The 26158-nt window shown below is 40.6% G+C and overlaps 1 protein-coding gene across 2 annotated transcripts in view; it reads left to right on the top strand.

Moving 5' to 3' along the window:
• Positions 1-26158, top strand: part of malrd1 (MAM and LDL receptor class A domain containing 1) — an 83072-nt gene that overhangs the window by 14630 nt on the left and 42284 nt on the right. For both annotated transcript variants that reach the window (XM_074693557.1, XM_074693558.1), the window contains exons 9-18: positions 73-440; positions 2770-3215; positions 11443-11530; positions 11641-11820; positions 11911-12067; positions 15231-15387; positions 15480-15590; positions 18480-18693; positions 18795-19042; positions 22000-22285. In XM_074693557.1, coding sequence (XP_074549658.1) covers positions 73-440; positions 2770-3215; positions 11443-11530; positions 11641-11820; positions 11911-12067; positions 15231-15387; positions 15480-15590; positions 18480-18693; positions 18795-19042; positions 22000-22285 — 2255 coding nt within the window. The remainder of the gene's footprint in view (positions 1-72; positions 441-2769; positions 3216-11442; positions 11531-11640; positions 11821-11910; positions 12068-15230; positions 15388-15479; positions 15591-18479; positions 18694-18794; positions 19043-21999; positions 22286-26158) is intronic.

The following is a 26158-nucleotide window of genomic DNA, read 5'->3' on the forward strand; positions in this document are numbered from 1 at the left end:
GAGTGACTTACAGTATCTTAAGGTAAATATAACACAATATAAAGAAAATGTCATCTTCTTCATCTCATTCAGGCATTACAACTCTGGCATATCTGTGGGAGCTGCAGACATGTACCTCCGAATCAACGGAGTGCCAAACAACACTGTCATATGGAGGACTTTGTACGACCAGGGAACCCGCTGGCATCAGGTCACTGTTCAGCTGGGCCGCATCAGGCAGCCCTTCCAAATCACTCTGGCCAAAATCAGCCTGGCTGTGTTTGACGGGGTCTCTGCTGTGGATGATATCACCTTCAAGAACTGCTCCATGCCCCCAGCTGTGGCCGAGTGCCCGGCGCAGACACATTTTCACTGCACGCAGAGCAGGGCGTGCGTGGAGAACGCACAGCTCTGTGACCTTGTGGATGACTGTGGCGATGGATCCGATGAAGAGGGCTGTTGTGAGTGCTTTTTATTGTTACAAATGTTCAGTGGTGGGGGAAACACTCCCCACACAAAGCTCTTGTGAGGAGTTTTTTAGCTGGCTATGAAACAGACTGAATTTATATGGAATCCCTTTTTACGACCATCAAAAGCAAACCAGACCACCAGACACAATATGAACTATTTCTATACTGTTGTTGTTATTCCCTATAAGCCTTGGCTGCCCAAACAGCCTTTGTTGATATTTTCATCAACAAAATTCAACAGCCATTGAAGGTAGTAAAAAATACTACCTACCCATGTAAGACGAGTCACAAAGAAGTAGAAGGTTTTTGTCCAGAGGGGGCGCTAAAATCAGTGCTAACCAAAAGTCCTTTCCAATATCTAAAAGTAAAATAGACTGCATTGTAGAATTACTCGTTATTTAATTCTTTATGACCTACCATACCAAATCTGCCTGAGCACATCTTCACATTTTTACGTGCTAGTGTCATTTTTTTCATGAAACTTTAGCATCACAATACAACATCAGTACAACCCTTATATCCCAAACTTTAACAAAATAGAATAGAATAGAATAGAACTTTATTGTCATTGTAACAAGTACAATGAAATTGGAGTCACTGCAGCGATCAAGAAAACAAAGTAAGAATGTGTATAGAAAGTGCAAAAAGGTCCATAAGAAAATAACTGATGACAGCTTGTCCATCATTCTCCAGTTCAGCCAGCCTCCACCTCCACAGGGTCCAGGACTGAGCTTCTTCAGCAGTCTGTTCAGTCTCTGTCTCCTGGATCCTGTCTGCTCACAGCAGGTGAAGCTCTTCCAACATGGCGTTGGTGTCTGATGTTAGCTCCGTTAGCCATGTCTGTAAATAGCATGATGCTACTCTGCCCTCTGGTTGCTGGGTTAGCATGGCTAGCTTGTCCGTCTTATTGGAGATAGATCTTACTTTCCCAAGAATGATGGATGGAAGGACTGGTCGATGTCGTCACTTCTTAGCTCACACCTGAGAACCAGCACGTCGTCCTCACCTCCTTCTCCTCACCTTGTGGGAAGACATCAGGCCTTACACCAGTTAGCATTGACATGCTACAGACTGCTAACAGCTGAGTTCACATGTAAACAATGCAGCCATGGTTTCATGTAGGATCTCCAGCAAACACAGGAGAAAAAGTCGTAAAAAAATCACTGAAGCCGCAAAAAGTTTGGTGTCCATGACCAACAAATGAACCATTAAAGTACTGATCCACTCCAAATACAAAGATGACCAAAAAGAGATGAAAAAATTACAAGAAATGGACAAAGAAGGCAGCCATAGCCAACAGGGTGACGCCTAGCAAATGTATTAACTTATTTCCAGAATAACTAAATAAATTGCTAAAAAGAGCAGTAAACCATAAAATAAGCAATATTTCACGAACTTATTTCTAAATACAGAAACGACATGACTGTATGGCTGTAAAATTTATATGTAAAAAAAGAACATGAAGGCTTGAATTCAGCGTAGAAAGAGATGTGAACAACTGTTGTGTGGATCGTAATGTTTTTGTTGTTTAAGCTTTATCTTAGATGTCCTTCAAAAACATTTCTTTTTCTTTTTGTATAAAAATAGAATAATTGATCTTTCTTATCTGGTTTCAAATCTAACACTAACTGAAACTTAATATGCAAGTTGTAGCACCGGTGCTATTCTGGGCTGTTAGACCCCGAAATTTAACAACATCCTTAAATTTAACAACGGTCCACAATGTAATTAAAATAAATGTAATAAAGGCTGAAATGTAATAATACTTGTTTCATAAGGGGCCTGTTATTATATTTTGGGTTTTATTACATTTTTTAAATTACACTTTGGGCTCAGGACTTTCAATACATTATTGAGTAGTTATTACATTTCAGGCTTAATTACATTTTCTTGATTACATTCTGGGTAGTTGTTACTTTACGGGCTCTAGAGGGTTAATGAAAAAGATCCAACCATGACCAAAATACAGTTGAATTACATCTAGTGAAACAATTGTTTGATACTTTGACATTGCATTGCTAATGCTAGTTCTCTGCAGCGCAAAGGTAGTTTGTAAAGTATCAAAGTGAAGGTTTGGGAGGAATTTGTTTCCTACATTCTGCTTTAATTTTTTTGTTATTGCTCAGCGCAAGGGAGCAGGAATGTTTAACTTGATATCAAAGTTACAGTACCTTTAGTTCCATCGAGGTAAACAGCATGTTTCTGTTGCCTCTAGCTGAGTTTATATTTCCAGTGAATCACCTTTAAATGTAGCTGTCAGTGTAGTGTTATGATAATTTTGTCTTCAGTAAACCTATTTTCCTCATCCCATGTCTCCCAGCTCCAGAGCTGCAGTGCAACTTTGAGCACGGCCTGTGTAGCTGGAAACAAGAACAGAGTGGAGGAGACGCATTTGACTGGACCCGCATCCAAGGCCCCACTCCGTCCATCAACACAGGGCCCTGGAAGGACCACACATTAGGCACCAGCTATGGCCACTACCTTTACATCGAATCCTCTGCGCCCCAGGAGTTCAGAGACACAGCTGTGTTGCTGAGCAGAGTCTTCCAGCCCACTCATCAGCGTGGAAAGGATCCACCCAGGTCCAGGCAACACTGCGCTTTCCGCATTCATTACCACATGTTTGGTTCACACGTGTTCTGCCTGGCAGTGTACCTCAGGACCACAGCAACAGGCCGTGGGCACTTGTTATGGATAAAATATGGAAACCAAGGAAACTTGTGGCACAGGAAGACCCTTTACCTCACGAGTGTTCGACCTTTCCAGGTAAGTAATGCCCCCAATAGCAAACACAGGACAGGCGATTTTTATGCTTAGTCTAGATTTAATGTAAGATTCACACAAACAGTTGGGACCTGTTGATCTTGACAGCCTGGAAAATCGATGGTGGTCAAAAATATAAAGAGGGGTGTCGTGTTTATTCGGACTTAAAATATAGATAAAAAGTAAAAATTGCAGATGTCTTTTCCAACCACTACATGTTTATGTTGTATAGCATGAGATTTTCATGAAATAATTTCAAGATTTGCTAAAATGATGATGTCATCATCAGGCATAAGGATCTCCTAACTGGTTCATGACACATTGAAGTGCAGGTCTCAAACAACCAAGGTCTCTCGACAGACAACAGGCTTTCAAAGGGCTGGTGGTGGAGCAGGGGGTCTTGATGAGACAGCAGCTTTTTTTTCTCACACCAATAGTTGAATAGTTCATTGAAAATAAATATCTGTCTTCATATTTAGCAGCTGAACGGAGGCCTAGAGAAAAAAAAAATGTAATCATGGTTGAGATTGAGTAAACGAGGACTTTTAACCCTGCTGTCTAAATGTCACATCACCTTTACCTGCTCTTAAAAATGATCTTCTGAAATGTTTCCGACACGTCACATCAATACTTTCACCGACACTGAAAACAAGTGAAACCTAAATGTCTTTGTTCAGGAATATATAAACGTTTAAATGGATAGATGAATAAATGAATAATTTCTGATTAACCTTGTTTTAAAAAAGTGACATTTAGTATCTTCATCAATGCATTTCTAAACCAAACAGATCATCTGGTGATGTTGTTATTCTGATTTAAAGACAGATTCATATGGACATGGCTTTTTGAAAGCATCCTCAACCACACACACACACACACGCACACACACACACACACACTCACACACTCACACACACACACACACACACACACACACACACACACACACACACACACACACACACACACACACACACACACACACAAACACAAACCTTTATACAAAACAATCACATCAAGAAATACAACATAAACAATTAAAAGATCAACAATGCGTTAACATCATTTGTTACCTTACGAACTCTGTAATGTTAAAAAAACAGATTTTGAAGCAGAAATATTGTTTTTTTTTTATTTGTTTTTTTTTTATTTTTTGGATTTTTTTTGTTTTTTTGTTTTTTGGTTGAACACACATTTACAAACACATTTAAAAACACATTTACAAGCATTTAAAAGGAAAGGGAATTATTGTAATGTTGTCTGTGACTGATCAAGTGTTTACACACTCAATGAAACACAGGCATTACAACAAACAAAGTTAAAGGAGGAACAATGGGGGAACATAGGGGGTTTCAAAGGGGGTTTCAAAGGGGGTTCAGAGGGGGTTTAGAGGGGGTTTAGAGGGGCTGACTGGTCTTGTGTGAGGAGTTCACTGGCCATCACTAGAAGTTCCTCTGTTTCTTCTAAAAAGGCCCAGGAACCTTTTCTTCAAGGATTTTTTTGGTCTTTTTTGGGCCAACTCCTCTATTTGACCATCAAGGACTGCGAGAGTGTCCATCACAGAGGTCGATGGTCTTACTTCTTCCTCTTCCTCTTCCTCCTCCCCCACAGGAGTCTGCTGGGTGTTGTTAATAGACTCTAGGAGAGTGGCCTCCTCCTGCTGCCACTGGTCCTGCTGTTGTGCCAGATCTTCTTGCACTTGTCTAAGAGAGGCCGTAAAACTGCAGGATGGTCTCACGTCTTCCTCTTCCTCTTCCTCCTCCTCCACAGGAGTCTGCTGGGTGTTGTTGACAGACTCCAGGAGAGTGGCCTTCTCCTGCTGCCACTGGTCTTGCTGTTGTGCCAGATCTTCTTGGACTTGTTCAAGAGAGGCCCTCAACCTGCAGGTTTCTCTCTGCTCTGCGAGGAGCTGTGACCTGACAATTTCCCACTGGGACTTCTGGGTCGTCAGCTCCATCGAGACCTGTCTGAGGTCCTCTGACATCCTGTGGGTGTCCTCTCTGTGTTTTGCAGTGAGGTTTGATTTTTCCTCTTCCCACTGGTGTCTGCAGGTCTCCAGGTCCTCTCTGGCCTGGCAGAGGGCGGTCTGCATCCTGTCAGCTTCTGTTTCTTGTGCAGACAGGAGATGTGCTCTTTCTTGATCCCACAGACGCTGGAGTCTGTCCATGTTGTCTTGGGCCTCGTTGTGTCTGGCCTGGATCTTCCTCCTCTCCTCAATCTGTTTTTCCAGGAGATGAAATCTTTCTTTCTCCCACTGGAACCTCAGGCTGTTTGTTTCATCCTTGGCTTGTTTCAGATCAGCCGTCATCCTGGAGGTGGTCTCCCTCTGTTGTTCCAGGAGACCAGATCTTTCCTCCTCCCACCGCTGCCTCTGACTCTTCAGCTCCTCTTGGGCCTGATGCAGGGCAGCCTTCAATCCACTGGTCTCCTCCTGCTCTGAGCGCCGATGGGATCTTTCCTTTTCAATCAGCTGCCTCTGAGTGTCCAGGTGCTCTAGAGCCTGGCGCAAAGAGGCTTTTAGCTTGGAGGTTTCTCCTTCTACTGATCGGTGGTGTGATCGTTCTTCCTCCAGCTGCTTCTTCTGGTTTTCCAGGTCTTCTTGGGCCTGGCACAAAGAGGCTTTAAGGATGGAGGTTTCCTCTTGTTCAGATCGGCGGTGGGATCTTTCTTCCTCCAGCTGCTGCTTCTGATTTTCCAGGTCTTCTTGGGCCTGGTGCAGAGCAGCCTTCAGTTCCTCCTTCTCTGTCTCATGATGGGACCTCTCTTCTTCCAGCTGGTTGTTTTTATTTGTTGACTGATCCTCTGGAGCTGTGATCTGTTCTGGCTCTGAGGCTGTTTCAGTCTGAACCTCCTCAGGAAGATTGGACCTGGACTCAGCTGACTGTGTCTGCTGCAGAAAAGCATGAAGCCGTTTGATTTCTTCACGGAGGAAATACCTCTCTTGTGCCCACAGTTGTGCGTTGGTTTGTATGCTTGTGATAATCTGGGACAGATAAGCTTTCGCCTTGTTGGTCTCCTCTGTTTGCAGGGCCAGGCTGTCCTCAGTTACTCTGCACCTCTTCTTCTCAGCTTCAAGACTTTCTTTGAGTGTTTCCATGTCTGTGTTTGCTGCTCTTGTTGAGGCTTCATGATTTTTGAGCTGTTTTTTAAGCTGCTCTACCTCATGAAGCAGAGAGAAATTTTGTTCCTCAAGTTTTGAGACCTGGTCCCTTTTTCTGATGGGGTTGTGAAACTCCTGCTCAGGGATCTGTAACACAGCCTGTTTGGACTCCTTAGGTTTGATGTCCGGCTGGGTCAGAGGTTTCTTTTCAGTGACCTTTTGTTTACCTGAAACCACTGCACTGAATGACAGAGTAGAAACAGTTTTTTTGTAAGTTTCTGCTGGCTGTGGTTGTTTCGGTGATTGACCAGGCTGTGGTGCTGGCTTGGGTCCTGGCTGGGGTCCTGGCTTGGGTCCTGGCTGGGGTCCTGGCTGGGGTCCTGGCTGGGGTCCAGGTTGGGGTTCAGGCTTGCGTTCAGGCAGTGGGTTTGACTCTGCAGGCGTTGGTGTTGGTGGCGCTGCAGAGGCTCCTGTCCATTTTCTGCACCCCTCTGCTTCCAGTTCCTCCTGGGTATAATCTCTGAGCAGGACTGGAAAGGACGAAGCCAAGTTGACCTCTCCTTGCTTTTTGTTCTTCTTTTTCTTTGAGAAACTTCTCTCAAAGTAATACTCGTCTAACTCCTCCTCAACAAGGTCGATGGGTCTGAGCTCAGTGTACGATGTCTGAGTCGTTGGGTAGGAGACGACGTTGTTTTGTGTCTTATTTCTGCCTTTTCTGGCGTTCTTTCTTGTTCCTTGAACAGTTTCCATTGTGTAATTGCTTTTAGATGCTGTGATCTGCAAATGTGGCTCCGTCTGTTGCTCGTGTGAGTGAAATGAAGATTCTGGTCTGAGGTTCTGAGGGTAGTTCATGCAAAGCACTTGATGACATCAGAATGTTCCACTCTGTGACATCACGATGTTCCAAGATAAAGGGACAGTCTGTGTTGTTGTTTTTCAAATTTGAATAGAACAATCATTTAAAAAATGCTTTTGGGAAGGTTAAAAAAATGAATGTTTATCCATTTTAAAAAATAAATTTACAAGTATAAATTTATGAGAAAAAAGTAAAATATTGTTATTTTAGCCTAAAGCTAGGCTATTAGAAGAGCAGACACAGACACTAACACACATAAATAGAGGCCCATAGGTGACAGTTCAGCAGATTTATTCCTGTAAAAGTTGATATTTCATTTAAAAGGAAATTCCTTCACCTCTACCATAGACTGTACAAAACATGGATGTGGTCTCCCCAACGTCACCCTTCTTTTTCTGAAATGGAAAAAGAAGCACATCAGCTATAGCAGCCATATTGGTAGGGGCAGGAACTTTGCCTACAGCTAGCCTGTCCATCACATGACCCTGAGCTGTGCCTCTGATTGGGCGAGCAAACACAGGACAGGTGATTTTTATGCCAAGTCTGAGATTGAATTTAAGATTCACACATACAGTTCAGACTTGTTGATCTTGACAGCCAGGAAAATCAATGGTGGTCAAAAATATAAAGAGGGGTGTCATGATTTTATATATTTTAAATAAAGATATAAAGTAACAATGGCAGATGTCTTTCAAACCACTACATATGTATATGTTGTATAGCATGAGATTTTCATGAAATAACTTCAAGATTTGCTTGAATGATGATGTCATCATCAGGCATAAGGATCTCCTAACTGGTTCGTGACACATTGAAGAGCAGGTCTAAAAAAACCAAGGTCTCCCTGCACACAACAGGCTTTCAGAGGGCTGGCCAATTAGATGGGAGTTGGTGGTGGAGGAGGGGGTCCTAAAGAGACAGCAGCTTAAACAACTAGTGTGAGAAAAATTGTGATTTTTTTTTGTGTTGCAAGTCATGTAAAGCTATGACAGTCGTACTAGAGGGATAGTATAAAGCCTTAGAAATACCAACTAGAAAAGCACTCAGAGAGTGCAGACCTCCACCAAGCATATTGTGATTGTCACACGACACTGTAGTCCTACTTTAATGTTATACTCCCTTTCAGCAGACTATCTGCTACAATTCGGTGTTAGTTGAAGGTTTGTACGATAATTTGTTACCTGACAGTGTTGAAAATTTAGATGACCCAGTACATATTTCATATTCCAGATCTTAGTGTCCAGAATATTGCCAATATCTGGATCGTACTTTAACATCTGTCAGAAAATATTGTGACCTTGTATTGTGTTGTTTTGAAAAGCAATCCGACCATTTATCCTGGCGTTATATACACATATGGTGAAAATGGCCCTATCTCACAATGATAAAAAATCCATCTGGATACAGACGGTGATCTCAATCACCTCCAAAATGTTATCACTTCTTCCTTATCTCATTTTGAACATTTCCTGAAAATTTCATCAAGATCCATTTGTTATTTTTTGAGTTGTGTTGTTCACAGACAAATAGACAAACTCTCCCAAAAACATAACCTCCTTGGTGGTGGTAAAAATACAACAATACACCCCTTTTATTCAACTTTAACCATTATATTGAATACGGATGAAAGAAATAGTCATTTGAACGCCTCACTAGTTACAGCTGAAATGTATTTTCACATCCTGCTCCTTATCATTTGCATCCTTCTTCCCTCTATAACCAAAAACAAATATTACCCATCAGACAAAAACTGATTTGCTAGGTGAGTGAGGGCTCTCTGTATACGAGTGCACTTCAGCCTTGTATGATAATGATTCATTCAATGGCTTCACTAACTTGGCAACCCCCACGATGGATGTTCTGTTGTCATTACTCATGAGTGAGTACGACCTGACAGGCACTTGAAGAGTTTTTCTCCATTATGCCATTGAAAACAGGTTCCCTGTTTGTCAACTTAATTGACTGCAGAAAGGGTAAAAGTGGGAAAAAAAAAAGCGAGACACTGATGAATGAGGACCAGACTCTGGCTGATCAATTTTGCTCCATAGTGGGCATATTGCCACAGAATGACAAAGTATAATGATCTGACGTGAATTGTACCAGCACACTCCTGCTGGATTGTCACTGAGATTTATTTTGACTTTTCATTCATAAACTAATGAACATTAGCTATGGTTGCAAAACACTTTCTTATCTTAAAACTGCTGAACAACATGCAGCATTGAGCTAAACCGGATTAGAGTAAATTAAATTGTTTCGAGACACATTGTTTTCCAAGGCAGCGTGTGGAAATGGCTGATTATTGGTGTAATGCTTCAACATGTTTGTGCTAAATGCAGCAGCTTGAATCATGCTAATGTGACATTCTAAAAGCTACAGTAAACATTCATGATGCCTCTTCCAGACAGCTCTTTAAATAAATATTCAATAGGCACTCCTTGTGTTCTTCATGTGCCCCATTCTGTGTGTTGGCCTGATTACTATGACAACATGATAAGTAGAAAACACTGTCTTTATTTCATGAGATTTCCCTTCTTCATCATTGAAAGTGTTGCACGCTTAGTCTAAACGATGATACAACACTGCATTATTTAAGTGCTGCTTTGCTCTGTGATGGAGAAGCAAGTGCTCTTTCACAGTATCCTGCTGATAGCAGCGGGTTTTCTGGCTACAAGACTGAAAGATAAATCAGATTGCAGGACTCTGGACAAACAATTAGCATCGTTTAAGCATTCATTTCAAGACATATTTACAGTCTAGCGATTGTACTTCACTTTGACACATTTTGTTTTTCCTGTCTTTAAAGAGGGGGTATTGTGCTTTTTAGGCTTGATGCTGGCTTCAAATGATTTACAGATAAATCCCTTATTTCCTCAGATTTGTGTTTTAGAAATCTGTTATTTGAGCCTCTATCTGAAATGCTTCTTTTTAGCTGCTGTCTCTTTAAAGCTCCTTGTGCCACAAACCCCCTTCCCTCTGATTGGCGAGCCCCCCTAGAGGGCTGTTGGGAGGCAGAGCTATAGAGGGAATGTGTTCACGCAACTTCCCCTTGAGGACACACCCACTTCAGTTGGACTGAGTGGCAAAACAAACCTGACTTAGCATTGTAAAGAGCGGCAGTTAACACAGCGAGAATGGGAAAAATGTGGAATATGACATGAAATTGAGGAGAGTTGGACTCGACATTAATTTGTTAAAGCGACCAAAGAACCAGGGGTCCACAAACATCAAATTATATTGTGAAATATATTTGTATCTGATTTTTATGCCAGGAAAACACATAATGCAAAGCCTGAAAGCTACAAAAGCCTCTATATGATTTAATTCACAGTCTACAGTGGATTGACCCAAGTGAATACACAAATTATCTATTTGTACTTTTGGTATTTAACATAGACTGTTTTAGTAATAGATGTATAGTCTCTACAACGGTATTCAAGTAAATTTAGTATCAAATACTTTATACAACACAGCTACAGCTGCTTTGTACTAGAGTTCCCTCTTATTTGGAAAACTGGGTTAGCTTCAGTTTAAGCTAGTTTACGAATCATGTCGAGCACGACGTTCATAATCACACAAAGACCAAAAAGTTTGAGTTATGTAAAACGTAATTGAATGAAAAATGCTAACGTTCGGAGATTTCGTAATTTAAGGAATGATTTAACTCAAAAACTTGTTTCTGTAAATTGCAGTGATCCATCAGTTTCTCTTATCTTTGTCTTTCAGTAGCTTGTCAAAAGGTAGCTCTGATTGCTTTTCACACATGTGCGTTCAATCAATTGTGCAACAGCATTTCCCCATTTTTTAAATTTTGTTTTCGAGTTTAGATGGTATTTAAGCCAACGCTGCCACTCATCTCCCTCTTTCTGCCGCTCATTGGGCGTAACCGCAGTGACATCCGCTTGCTGTGACATCACATGCATACCCTCTATAGGCAGACCTCAGTGTTTGAGGCCCGTCCCTACAAGATGGCATGAACCAGTTAAGAGACTCTTATTTGATGATGTCATCATTTTAAATCTCGTGAAGATCTCATAATGATCTAGTGCTATTCTTAGGATGGACCATTTTAAGCAGTTTACAGACAGATTCAAGGATTTCTACAACATTTGAATATGAAGATGTTTAAAATCTTCACGTTTAGTTTGAACATCCAGTATTGTCACTTTATTCCTGTGTTTAAAATATGGGAAAGAAGAATACCCCCTCTTTAAAGTAACTCTTTACAAACTAATTGCGATATTGTTATAATTTTAATTTTTCCCTTTTGGCAGATTGTGGTTGAAGGTACAGTCGGAGATGATTTTAATGGAGACATTGCCATTGATGATCTTTCCTTCCTGAACTGTACACCATACGACGGTGAGTACACTTTATCAAAGTAAAACTTTTGTCAAAGATGTCTTAGTGGATGTTTTTGAAAGTATACATATAGTTTTGTTTTATTTTTCTGTAATGACCTTTTTTTCCAGGAGAACTCCCCAAACCAAACACCACCCCACCAACTGTGACTCCTCCGACCTCCACAGTCCAGCCTCACAGCTGCCCTGATGGAGAGTTTGTGTGCGGGACTCATGGGGAGTGCGTTTCTTACAGCAAAGTGTGTGACTTCAGACAGGACTGTTCTGATGGCTCAGATGAATTCAACTGTGGTAAACATTCATTTTCTAAGAATTTAAGCAGCATAAATCTGCTTTCATTTTACCCCCTGTCTCTAATTACTCCACTTTTTCTGTTTCCAGTAAAGGAGCGGTGTGATTTTGAAGGTGGGGATACCTGCGGTTGGATAAGTGTAGATACCACTTTAGTCCCAACTCACACATTTCGTTGGTCACCTGAACAAGGGGAGAGCATCCATGACGGAGAGCAGTACCACCGTCCTATACATGACCACACCCTGTAAGAACATGCAATATTTATTTTATACATATGTCTGATGATCTGATATGAAACAATAGAAATGGAAGGAAAAGGAATCTTCAAGTTTTCTAATTTATCATCCAAAAATGGCAAATACTCCCCTTACGTTTCACACATCTTACTAATTTGTGGAGGGTGTTTTGTCTACTCGTGTGCAGTGTCATCTTCTATAAAAATTAGATGTTATTTAATAATAAAAGCTTATCTTTAGCAGAATAAATACAGAAACTTGAGTGTCCTTATCTCTGTTTTATGAAGTAGACAGAGTGAGCAGGAAATGGCGCTGCACTTTGACCATGTTATTTCAGTCATTTCTTCCCTCAGCCACAATCGCAGACACAATTTTCTTTCATAACCTCTCCGCCTGACACTCTCCTTTCCTCCCTCACTCTAGCAGCAACCTTGACTGGCACAAGATCGATATGGTATGAGTGAAATGAAGAGGCGAAGCAGGGCTGTATTTAACCCAAGTGGAGCCACAGCTCATACAGGAGTTTAATAACCAAAAGCAGAAAGGGTTGGCACACACAGTCATGGAGCTGCAATAGCAGCACTACTTATCCTTCTGTTGTTAGCGGCATTTTTCTGATTGACAGTTTATAGCTTTGTGCATTATGAGCTCAATAATGATGGAAAGTAAACATGTGCACAGCCCTGAAAATAAGATCTAGCCTCGTAAAAAACCTTCATGTCAGAAATATTTCATCTCATTGGACTCCTGACCATCATTAACAGTGAGATTTACATGCAGGGTTTGACAGTAGAAGGTTGTTTTTATTTCAGTCTGCTGGAGTGAGATGGCTCCTCTGCACTCGCCTCAAACCTGAATTTCACCTGAGACGTGAACATGATTTGTTACATCACAACCAATTTGGGAGCCAGACTTGGTTCAGGTTTGAAATATTACACAAGAATTGGAACCTTGAACGCACTTTACCTGAGATTAGAAACATAACAAGAAGTCTGAAACATTTTGTATCTTGCAGTTGAACTTTTAAAAAGAATATTTGTGCATTGTAGAGTTCTGCCCTCACTGAACATTGTTTTTTAGTTTGGATGTCAAACAAATGTTTTTTTTTTTCTCTGCGTAGGGACTGCAAAGCTGAAGATATAATAGAAAAGCATATTTTATCAATTTAGAGATTCATAACAGTGCACAGCCTAACTAAACCAAGTGTAGCTATCTTTAAAAGACACCAAATTAGCATGTACCTTGTCTGTAAGAAGTTTGCTAGCTTAATTCTATCAAATATAGAAAATCCCTTTAAGTGGCTCGAAAAATTAGCATCCCCATAGCGAGTAAGAATGAACTGGTTTAGTTTCTTGTACTAAGACACTTTTCTTATTTCAAGAAACTTGAAGAGCAATTTTTTGCTTCCAAATTTGCAGATTTATTTATTACTTTTAATGAGAAATTCAGTTTTTTGTTTTCCTTTTAAAATCTTAAAAACAAGTCATTTTCTTGACTTCTTGGTGTTATGTGGCTTGAATTAAAGGTGTCGTCAGCGGTTTGGGAGAAAACGGGTGGAGAGGCTGTTGATAAATGAATTTAGACCTGACTCTGCCTTCATACCCCCGCCCTGGATCCACGCCCAAAAAATGATGGACGTGCATTGTCATGGAAACGACCATAGAAACTGTGTAGCTGACCAACATGGCAGAGGCCGGACCAGCGAACACTCGGGGGTCAGTTCGCTATAATACGTGAAGCCGTATTTATTGCTTTGAAAGTAGTAGTAGTGTGACGAGTTTTAGTAGTATTGTAGCAAAAGATATTATAATATTTAAATATATAAATATTTTCCAATCAAAGACGTGCGATGCTCCCCAATAGAAAGCCCCAGGTTGTTGAGCTTGTCTTTGATAGAGACTTGACCCACAGACGTACGACGGAGTGGGAGGACGCTGTTCTCAAGAGATTTAGCTGCAACACTCGCCGGCTCCAGCTGTTTTTAAGGTATTTCTATCTTTAGCTCGCTACTATTGTTTGGGTTTCGTACTTCTTTGATAATTGTGACTCGTCAGACAACAGTAGCCACAACTCGACTGCCATAATTGATAACATCACAACAGCAGTACATTTTGGATTAGATTCTGACAGATTAGACAATAAGATGAATGTCCGGCGGCTGTTACTGTTATGTGAAGCACCACAAAGCTAATCTTGTTTACCTGTCCAGCAGAAAGACCAGCAGAGGGCGACATCCGCGTCTGTTTTCAGCTCTATTAAATCACGGAGTTCCCTCCACCATCGGAAAGCTACACCAATGTTGACCCAGGTCTTCCCTCTATTGTGGTCATAGACCTTCTTTTTTATTTTAAGCTCTTCCGTCCTTTTTCTTTTGGGCTGTTTTTCGGCCATTGCTACTGTTGGTATCGGTTGCTTTCTTACGCCACAGTATTTACCTGCTAAAATTCAGAGCCAAGGCTGTGTTGAAACCAGACTTTTTTTCAACGTGCTGTCAGTGATGATATCTTGTGGATGGAGAGGAGAAATACAGCGATTTTGACAAATAGTGAAGATTAGACGATCGCTAGCTACACCTTTAAGTCCAATGGAACACCTTTTTTATAAAGATAAGAGGTAAACACAAGCTTATATTTAATTTTTTGCAGTGAAAGATCCAAACAAGTGACAAGTTTTGTTTAAAAAAAAAAGTATTTTAGCTTAATGCTAACATGCATAGGATTTCCTATTAATAGGCTAGCAAAATTAGCATTATCATTGTGAGTAACAATGTAGGCCTTCTGGTTTAGCTTTTTTGTGTTAAGACATTCTTTACCCATTTGCAGATTTTCTTTGCTTTTTACAAGCAGTTCTGGCGTTATTTGTGTCTGTAAACATCTTGAAGAATGAAAATTCCAGGACTAGCTAGGTTTTGGTGGAATAAAAAGAAGGGGTTGTTTAAGTGTTAATAAATTAAACAAAGCTTTCTAAATAAATACATTAAAGAGAAAATGTTGGCAAGCCAGCAAGGCTGTCCAAAAGTAATTCATTTGAGATGATTCTTTTTCACCAGTCACTTGTATGCAGGTGAATTCACAATGACCCAAAAATGATGCAAGCTCTCTGTTTATGCTAACCTCCCAGCTTGAATTCATATTTAATGACACCATGATCTTCCTGTCTCACCTCTGACAGAGCCAGCCCTCAGGGTTGGTACATGTGTGCTGACAGTTCAAACGGCGGCTACGGTCAAACCACCGACCTCCAGACACCTGTCATCTCCTCCACTGGGCCACAGTGCACCTTAGTCTTCTGGTACCACATGAGCGGATTCACAGTGGGTTCCCTTCAGGTACGAAGAGGGAACGTGCTGTGCTGTGCTGCGAGTGATAATGATGCTCCGTGGCAGTCAGAGGCTTTCATCATATCTATCTAAATTTGCAGGTGCTGCTGAAGAATGGGAACGTCACTCAGGAGGTTTGGTCCCAGACTGGTAACCAAGGAAACAAATGGAGACGAGGAGAAGTGTTTTTGGGGTTATCAAACACCTTTCAGGTCTGTAAGTTGGAATTACACCTTCACATATCTCTCAGTGTGTCATAAAAGCTGATTCAATGCGATGAAATGATTCTCATTAAGTTACACTGCATGGGGTATTCTGTTCTCCGTTTTGTGATATTAGTTTCCAACAAAGACTTTAATTTATTTCCTGGTTGGGATATTATCATTTTCCTCACAGACAGCTTTCTGCCTAATGTCTAAACTGTCAAAGTAGTTCAGGGTGAAATTATACAAAACCAAATTGTGCTGCTTGCTGTTACATTATATTATCCCTGATGTTTGGGTTGCGCACAAGCAGTATTGGGCAAATAGAAATAAATTTGTAACAGTTACTGTACTTTCCTAAAATGTAATTGAATTAGTAACTGAACTACTCCTTCATAAATGTAATTAGTTACTAGGGAAAGTAATTTTTGCATTACTTTTTTGAAAAACCTTCAATTTTGCAAAAGAGTTCCATTTATGAGCAGGTTTTGCTGTGAGACATAATGTTCACATGTATGTTCCTTTCTGTTACATCTATGTCATCGACGTATTGTCTGTATTCTGAAAGTGATGTTAATTTAGTGCCCGTACTTCCATCCTGAAAATGGCAGTTCAACCCCACAGACAGCTCTGGGACAGCCTGCAGGTCCTGGCCACCCTGCGTTGTGTTCTAGTTGTGTGTACAGAGCCACTGGAAACCAAAAAGTCTTGGCAAACTCAGGTTTATTTCTGCAGTGAATTCAAAAAGAGCAAATAGACTGCTGCCAGACTTCCTGTTTTCATAAAGCATGCCTCTCTCAATCATGTTCAATGCAAACTGACGAGATAGAATTTGAAGCGATATGTCCACTAATGATCACTACAGGGTGCCATATCACAATCCAACACTGTACTTCCAATAACAAAAAATTATAACATAATATATGAAGGGTTTTGGTGAAATTGATATACAGTACTACAAAATATATATTCTATAAGAAACAGAAATCACCTCAATGAATTTCTTGTACCTGATACACTCGCACATATTAAATTTGCAGCTCCTGTCCTGTGTCTGGCTAAGTGAGCCAGGTTAGACAGACTTACCAACACTCCCAATTAAGGAGGAGTGCTCCCACTTTTTAACCCGTCTCCCGCACCAACCTCGACTTGTAATTTCTCCCGATTACCCCCTTATTTTTAAGTCTGTTCCTGTCATCTCTAATATTTTTTTAAAGTCAAAACAAGCCGGCTTCTTGTGCCTTACATTCAAACCTCAAAAAGCATCCACCCCTCCCCCTCTAGTTGGTTTGATCCAAAGACGCTGCAGGAGATCCTCTCTGACTGCAGGTTACACATACGCACACAGGTCATGGTGTGACATTTGAAGCTGAGAAGTTTACTTAAGCATCACTTCTTTGTAAAACATTATCAAGTTTGAAATACGTAGTAATTAATTAGATTACTCTTCGTAATATGAATAGTACTTTTTTTTTCAATTCCAAGAATCCATAAAGAAATAGGTCGCTGGTCATTTAAGTTTAAAGCCCCATCTCACTGGGATAATCTTCCTTCTTCCTTAAAATCAATCGCATCCTTCGATAGCTTCAGATTACAATTATTCTCCCATCTACAAACCAGCTGTTCCTGTTTTTGATGCTTTTTTCCCCTTTGGTTTTTGGGGGATGTCTTTTCTATTAATCCTATTAAATTTATGTTCCATTGATTTATTTGTTGATTGATTTTTTTATCTATTGTTGCAATTCTATGTCAATGCTCTCTGGTGGTATAATGTTCGTATTACCATATTATTCTATTAATTATGTATTTACTTATTTCTTTATTATGATCATGCTCGGGTGCTGAGCTGGGATGGGGGTTATGTAAGGGTGTATTTCTCATGAAGAGCCGTTTGAATGGCCTGTCTGTCTTTTATGATTTTATTTTTTGTTGTGTATTGTAATAGTTGTGTTGAAATATCTGTTTTGTGTTGGGACCCCCTTAAAAATGAGAAACTGCATCTCAAGGGGCTATCCCAAATAAAATTCAAATTATTAATTCAAGTTTATTACCTGTTACTGGAAAAAGTAATTGCGTTAATAAAACCGTTGCTTTTAATGCTGTTTCCCAACACTGCACAGGAGACAGATAATTCAGATTTTGAAGGCAAGTTTTGACAAGACATGATGTATTCTAGATTTATCATCTCTCACATTAATAAATTAGAAATTCTTACTGACTGTGTGAGCTGAAGGACAGCCTCTTTGCTCACTCTCCGCATCAGTGTAATCGTCCTGATTTCACTTACAGCAGAATAAATCCAACGCTCTGACCTAATGATCGATGATGAATTGATTGAGTCTAATTCAGTCTAATGAGTCCTCACATCTGACTGTGACGATTATGAGAAGTGCAAAACTTCCAGTGTGTCCGTCTGAGGAGGTTATTCAAGGCCAATATCACCACATACACACACGCCCACACACACACACACACACACACAGGACACGGGTCTTAATTGCACAGGACAGGAGCAGTCATCTCATTGACTGAATCCTGGGGCTTTTGCACATTTTCAGGGATGCAAATTAACCTTTGTCAGAGCAGACACACTCAGATCAGCGCTGATGGTACATCAAGCGGCTGAAGTGCCCTTTTCTTCCTGTCTCTTGGCTCGTCGTGAACGGGCTGCTGAGTAACATCACTGGGAGGAGTGAGCAGCAGCTTTTGGCTCTCGTGTTTTTTTCTAACACCTTGTCTCATGATATCAAAAGTCAACGCTACACAAGATGGCACCATGTTTTATAATCAAATACAACCTGACGTACCCCAAGATTTGAAATATGTGTTATGAAAGCTGATTGAGTCGAAGCTAATTGATTGTTAAGAATAAAGCCCATTTCTTGTGTTTGTGCTCAGGTGGTGTTCAGGGTGACGCGAGGGATCAGCTACATGGGTGACGTGGTGATAGATGATGTCATCTTCCAGCACTGCTCCCCTCCTCTTCCTCCAGAGCAGCCATGTTCACCTGAGCAGTACGCCTGCGCCAATGGTCACTGCATCCCCCAGGACAACCTGTGTGACTTCATCAACCACTGCGGGGATGACTCTGACGAGGACGCCTACATCTGCAGTGAGGCCAGCCCCACTGCTGCTCTGATGACACCCTGAGAAAGATTAATGTGCGGATAATTTCACACCCTCGACTGACTTCTTCCTTTATTGCTATTTCAGAGGGCTTTGGCGCACGCTGCAGCTTCGAGTTTGACCTCTGCTCATGGCGTCAGAGTCAAGAGGACAACTTTGATTGGCTGATAAAGGCGGGGAGCACTCCAACAGTTGGCACTGGGCCGTCGAGTGACCACACTCTGAGAGACCCCTCTGGCCACTACCTCTACCTGGAGAGCTCCTTCCCACAGGCGGCTGGGGACATCGCTCGAGTATTAGGACCCTTACTGAGCCGCAGGAGCAGAGAGTGCAAGGTTTGGTGAAGTATACAGTGGTTAGGTTTTTGATGCATGACACTACTTAAAATTTCTCTACACTATATAGAAAAAGACTTATCTGTGTGAGTTAAACTGCAGTGTTAAACTATGATACAGAAAGTTTAGAGTCAGAGGAGATGGAACACGGGAAAGACACACCTGATAATTCAATGAAACATAAGCACTCTTGAGGGTCCCCTGACATTAAAACTGAAATGTAATCTGTAAAAATGTAAAATGTAATTTGAAAGCTAAGAGAAGCTTGATCTACCTGACAGGATCATAAAAAAACCTTCAAAGTGGATGTTTAAAAAAATAGAGCATGTTGCTTATTCACGTGTGGCAACGTGGAGACTTTATACGTGATCTTGAAATAGTCTGTAATCCCATCCATTTTCCACCGCTCATCCTGTTCAGGGTCATGGGCTAAAAAAAATGGACGTCATCTTGCTCGGCTTGAAGTGAGGTTGCCTCAAAACTGCTCCCCCTGGTGGCTGGCTACAGTATAGGTCAAAAAATCTGGCTCTCCAGTCATTCCAGATGGGCTGTGGTCAAACTCTAAAAAATTAGTACACCTCCTAAAAATGTTTCTCACGTCTGATCGCTGTGGTGATTTGAAGATATTATTTGGCTACCTTGTATTGAATTCCTCTTTTTCTGAAAAATTTCGTTTTCATTAGTTAAATAAGGTTAAAAACAAGGTTCTATGTCACATTTAACGATGATTGACAGCTGCCGTTCCTGTGTATTTTTTTCGGGAATTGTTAAATATGTCAGGTGGTAGTGTCAAGAAGTGATTAAACTCTCAAAAGAAAACAAAGAAAAAGAAAGGCCCGCCTTGCCCTAACAGGGCTTCAAACTGGTGACCTTCTTGCTGTGAGACACCACTATCCCTACACCACTATGCAGCAATGAAATAGTCTCACTTTTATATATTTGTTTACATTCTATATCCAGTTGATAATTATCAGATTTAAAATTAAATTATCAGCACCAAGATATGTTATTTCTAAATGCTGTTACTCAGTGTCCTTTTATGTGGACCAAAAGTCCATTTGACAACACCACACTGGCGGTCAAAGTTTAGAAGTGAGAAGCAAGACCTGTCTTTTTTTGGTTTAATTAGTTCTTGGATGTATCTTTTTGTTATCGCATGAACTGGGGCTGGACTGGAAAAAAAATGAAAGGACAGAAGAGCAACAGAAAGCCAAACAGGGGAGTGATAGAGCACAAGCTAAATGCTAATACATGGGCTAAGCAGTTTGTGATAATGTCCATTCCAGCCCACATGCAGCAGTTATTCTGCAGGGGTCTGTTCAAACTTGAGAGTCTATCAATGAAATGAAGAGTGAAGTTAAATTAGCTCTGCTTGGTGAGGTTGGAGCTGGTAGATGAACACTGGTAGGACATAACCAGGATTCACTGATGCTACATGTTATGGATATGTCTCAGAGCTCCAGGCTGTGGGTAATAATAATAATGATACACTGTATTCAGAAGCACCTGAGCACTAAAGGCCACTTTACAATTGAATAAAAACACATAGAAAAAAGAAGTAGCACATTAAAAATGGATCAAACAACAAACAAAAGTAACGTGAATTTAAAATGGATCAGTGAAATAAGAGAGCAGTGCAAAATATAGCCAGCGAATATACTTTGGAGCAAACTGAGTTTACAATTTTCTTCTTGTCATGTTTCAAACAATAGCTCTACTGAACTACAAATGAACGCATTACCTTGTCTCTTAACAACTGGTAAAAAGTTATCTCAAACAAACAAAAGTAGTGTTAAAAAGAAGATCTGCCCTCCATTTGTCTAATCCATGTCTTTATCCTGGAAAAGCACTACTGATGGTGGCCACAGGTGTCACTGCAGTCAACGCCAAAGTAAGCTAGGAGACACTAGCCAAGGCTAGCTGAACACAGTCAGGAGACAAAGAGACAGCTCACCTGAGGCTGACATATTTTTCTGAAACAACAAACTGTAGGTAGTAGGACCGCAAGCGATGTTAATCGTGTAAATGTATTCCATCTGTATCCTAGGTTTAACACCGCAGCACATTTTAAACCTACTTGTCTAAACAAAGAGTGTCATCACACACAGCAAGTGTGTATTGAAAACTATACCTCCTAGGTCAAAGAAAAATAATGAATCCTACAGATTATATAAATATGAATTATTCATTTATGTATTTACATTTTTATTGATAGAAATGTCCTGTAACACAGCAATTAGTAATAGACTATATTTGCTTTGGCACTTCATAGTGTGGGTTTGTGTGTACACGTGTGTGTGTTTGTCCGTGTGTCCTCTGTCAGCCTGATGCTCCTATGAGGAACGATGTCTTGATTGATTGCACGGTTTGCTCTGTGCGCTGTTCCTGTCTTATCCCACTCCTGACCTGTCAATCAATCACCCAGTCAGTAAGAAGGCACCAATTAAACTGGAAGGATGGCTGCAGGGGAGGGGGGTGTGAGCGGGGAGAGACGGATGGGCAATCTCTCTGCAGAGATGGAGGGTGTAGTTGTGCTGCTGTAGTTAATGAATACTCCTCAACATCAGGTAGAAAAAAAACTAAAAGCAAAACACTTCTGCAGTGAGACAGAGTCAATTTCTCTCCCAACATTACTTAAGGAGGAAGTGCGTCTCGGTTGGCAAGGTTTGATGTACACTACCCTCTATCCTTTGACTTTTGGTTTCTTACCCCCTGAGGAGTTTTGGTTATTGGGCAGAAAGGAAAATTCAAAGAATAAAACAGGAAAAAATATCCTACAGAAACATAACCCACCAACACAGCAGCCATTAATGCTGCACATTATGTCTGCTGCGTTGAATATTTCAGCGTTTTAACTGCTGCACTGTGTTTTTCAGCTTCAGATGGGAAATGTTAGAGTGCTACAAGTTAACAAAAAGGTTGAATCAGAACTTCTGTCTTTTTCTGGCTCCATCCAGATGCGTTTCTACCTCCACATGTCCGGAGACGGCATCGGGACCCTGAGCGTCTTCAGAAAGAGTGAAGGTCGCCTTCACCTCCTCCTGAACCTGACAGGTGATCAGGGAAACTTCTGGCAGAGGAGGGAGATCCAGTTGAGCCACAGTGAGGACTTTCAGGTGGTCTTTGAAGGGAAGGTGGGCCGAAGCCCAAAGGGCGACATCTGCCTGGATGACATCACTTTCTCCCCTTGGTGCCTACTCGCTTCTTCGGCTGAAATAGAGGAGAACTCTCCGCCTCCTGCAGGTACCCAATCCACTTTGTCTCTTTGTATCCTACCACCTAATCTGACAACACCGATCTGGTATCAAACAGTGTGGAAAATGCTACTTGAGTTTTTTTATGTAATAATTCCAAATCTCTTTGCTCATTGGTTTTGTTGTCATATTACAGACAATCATGTTTCAAACATTACAAATGAAATTGCTGTAAAACATGGTGTATACCACCCCTATTTTTGAAAACTTTTTTTGTGCAATTTTTCACACAACAAAAACTTTAATCTTTTCAGGCTAAAATCTGCCAACAGGGTAAGAAAGAGAAATTACTTGTGTAGTTTCTTGTATTGAGACATTTTCATTTGAAGCTAATTTTTCTCTGCCAAGTGACAGTTTTTTTTTTTCAATTCAGACATATTTTTTGCTTTGTAATTTAAAAAAAATAAAGATTTCTGACTTGATGTGTGAAAATGGCTCAAATTAAGTACTCAAACACAATTTTATTATTTAAAAAATTGATGTACATGAGCTTAGACTTCAGTTCTTGCAGTGCACCCAAAACATGGCCGTTTACAAGCTAAAGCTCTGTCATGGACAGGCACCCTGATTATTGCCACCACGCTCTGTTTATGACCTTTTCGCACCTGAAAATTCCTCCCATCTCTTGTATATGGTGAGAAGACTCTTTGCTTTTCAAAGCATGCTGGGATACTTTTCTAACTCCTTCCTTTAGCATTCATGCATTCATGCATTTGGAAACTCAGAGTTACGGCAGGCTGAGCTAAACTATCAGACCAGATGATTTAGAGTCACAACTTTTAGCAGTTCTGTGGAAATTTGGCTGAAACAGTTTCCTTTACACATGATTAAGTACTAATATCAGAGTATAATAGACAATGAATGAAATAAAAGAACTATAAAATAACAGTGTGGAAGCCGTTAATGGGGATGGAGATGATGTGGTTAGAGATATTTTGGTTACAGGCTGACTTTTTTTGGGAATCCCACGGGTGATGGGATTCCCGTGGGATTCCCATGGGATGGGAGTCAACTTTACTATTAATCACTGGATTGGAACAAAACAGGATTAAAGTAAACGGGAGTAGACGGGAGCGGGAACCAATCAGGAAGATAAAATATAATATGAGCCACCATTTTGTAGTTTATTTCCAATAAGCCTACACTGTAATGCAAGTGAAAAGAACAACACTTCCCAGAAGCCAACAGTGCTCCTGGCTGCTATCTTCTGCCAAAATCAATAAAGAACAGCAATGGAGAGAGCAAACACTGGCGTAGAATCTGATGTGCTAAAAACTGACAAATGCAAAGTAAGACGTAAGGACTGATCTATTAAACTGACAGAACTGGACAGCTCTCCCGTTGCAGTTTTTGTTTTTTTAACCGTAATAACATAACACTATTGTCAATGTTTAACGGTAACGATTGCTTAATAAATTAGTACAATGATACTTCATATGTTTAGGTTTATTACATTAAGGTAGACATTTTTGTTTGGATTGAGGCAATAAATAGCTCTTAAATTTACCACAAATATACTGAATCTGTTGTCATATCTTTCCAAATAGAGTTGAATAATGTGAAGTAATAGAAAAGAATGGGGAGATTATCAAATCAAATTCAATCTTTTGCCTAAAAACTAAAAGAAGGGAAATAATGGGAGCAGGGTGGGAGTGGGAGTCATTTTATCAGGATTGGGACGAGACAGGATTTTTTTGAGGGAGTGTGACGGGACAGGAATGAAAGTCCACACCCATGTCACTCTCTAATGTCAATACAGGAACGTCTCTGTAACACACACCACACTACATTCCTGAAACTCCGTCTGAATCCTGGCTTGTCCCTAGCTCATCCATTTCATTTATCAAAGATCTGACGTTGCCCATAATGAGACACAGGAATACGCTGCTTTTATCTCTTCTTCAAAAGCAGTCGTACTCTGCCTCTCTCTGCATCCCTGTGCATCATAAACATACATGTAAGCAATGAAGTTGGATGAGATGAGAGTCGGCTCAATTGTTAACATTGTTTCTGGTTTGATGAAAGTACTTCAAATGTTATATTAAAAATGATTGGCATGTATCAACTTATTTAAGGTGAGCATTTTAACATGCTTCATCAACTTCAGCAGTTCAGCATCTTGTTTTGTGCATTTAGCTTAAAGCAGCTGAAGGCTCTGGGACTCAGGATCATTGTCTCTTATTTTCTGATTCCAAGGAAAATCCTTGTCTCTGTTTTTCTTAGATCTGGATTAAAAGCTGCTTTTGATGCTCACTGGTGACCTTTATCTTCTTCTATACAACATTAACTCTGGTTGAATATTTCACGGTAGTTATCACTCGTAGGTTCAGTAGACAAAGACAAATCATCAACAAATTATTCTGTCCTTGGGGAAGATGAAATGCACAAAGCACTGCTTGTTCACACTGAGGTAGCAATAAATAGACAGAGCATTCCTGCCAAAGACTTGATGCTCTCATGAAGGCCAGGCCAGGAGCTGAAACATTTTGGTTTTATTATCATTCCTGGAAGAAAAAAGACGGTTAATATTGGCTTTTAATTCCATTTTTGAAAAAACGACCATGCTTGGACCACATTTTGCTTTTGGTAAATAACTCTACCACTGTATCCTCCAGGGTTATTTTCCTATGAGGAAACTCTTCAAAAGATTTAACAGTGTGAGAAGAGGAACAGGGAAGTAGAACTGAAAGTGTGGATTTAAATTATTCTTCCATTTGGGTAAAGATATCTCATCACCAAACTGTAGATAACGGCAGTTTTGATGACTCGTGTAATAATGAGAAGCTATGAGCAATCAGAGGATGATTGGCCGCGGGGATTTTAGAAACTGGCTCTTCACTTAGAGGGTGAAAAGTGGCCGCTTCGGAGACTGATGACGTTTATTTCATTTGTTGTTAATCTTTGAAAATCCTCAGTTTTTAACGCAGAATGTGGCTTTAAAAATCTGAAATGACACATCTGTTACAGTTTGAGCAATCAGATTTGATGTTTTGACTCCTGAGCAGCTCCCTGACCAACCTTCCTCAACCGTAATAACGTCTAATTTGAAGGGAAAGCATAATGAAAACACGATTTCCTTTATAAATAAAGCTAAAACTATGAATAAGAATCTTTATTTTGACAGACTGCACAGTCTTTGTCACCACCTGACTAAAGCTCATGTCACTGTCTGAATCTCTCGCCAGGGAACTATTCATCTATTAGATGTTCCTCTGAATCCCTTCCCCTCTTTATGGGGGAAACCTTTAAGAGGCGAGACAAAACAACAAGAGCTGATTTATTGCCGTTGTTACCGTGGCTATAATTGGCCTATTAAATTTATTGCCTTTCTCTTGTATTGGATGCCGAGGAGGGGAGACAGTTTCTGGATTGTCTGTGCTCAGAAATGGATGAAACTGTGAAGCTGTGAGGCCCCTGAATGAGGCTCCCGGGTTGTTTTGAAGACGAGCCAGAGATGGCGACATCCTTCAGCAGCCGAGGTGTGATGCATCTGTCTCTTTCTCTGGTTTCTCTCTCTCAGTCGGCCTGCATTTTTCAGCATTAGTGCCGATTGGAAATAGCAGGAGTCCCACAGAGTCAGAGTATTGATCAGTCACAGGGGAGCTCTGTGGAAGAGCAGAAAGGTTTCAGTGCTAATGATGCTTTGTTAATGTCGCCACATAGAGCATTTCTGCATCAGCTCTCCTCCAGGTTTGCTTTATGTGGTTGGGTCTGACCATTGAACTGACTTTGGCTTCATCTTCCTGGATTCAGACGTTTCTGATGTTGAAATACCGTTGAAACTGTTGGCACTGTTTTCTGTGACTTGTCCAGACCAAGAGAACCTTGTCTCTGACACCATTTCAAAGTTTTTTGATTTATT

The sequence above is a fragment of the Halichoeres trimaculatus genome, unplaced genomic scaffold (assembly GCF_033239565.1).
Source record: "Halichoeres trimaculatus isolate MK-OKI-2021-1 unplaced genomic scaffold, fHalTri1.1 fHalTri1_scaffold_18, whole genome shotgun sequence".
NCBI classification, from domain to species: Eukaryota; Metazoa; Chordata; class Actinopteri; order Labriformes; family Labridae; genus Halichoeres; species Halichoeres trimaculatus.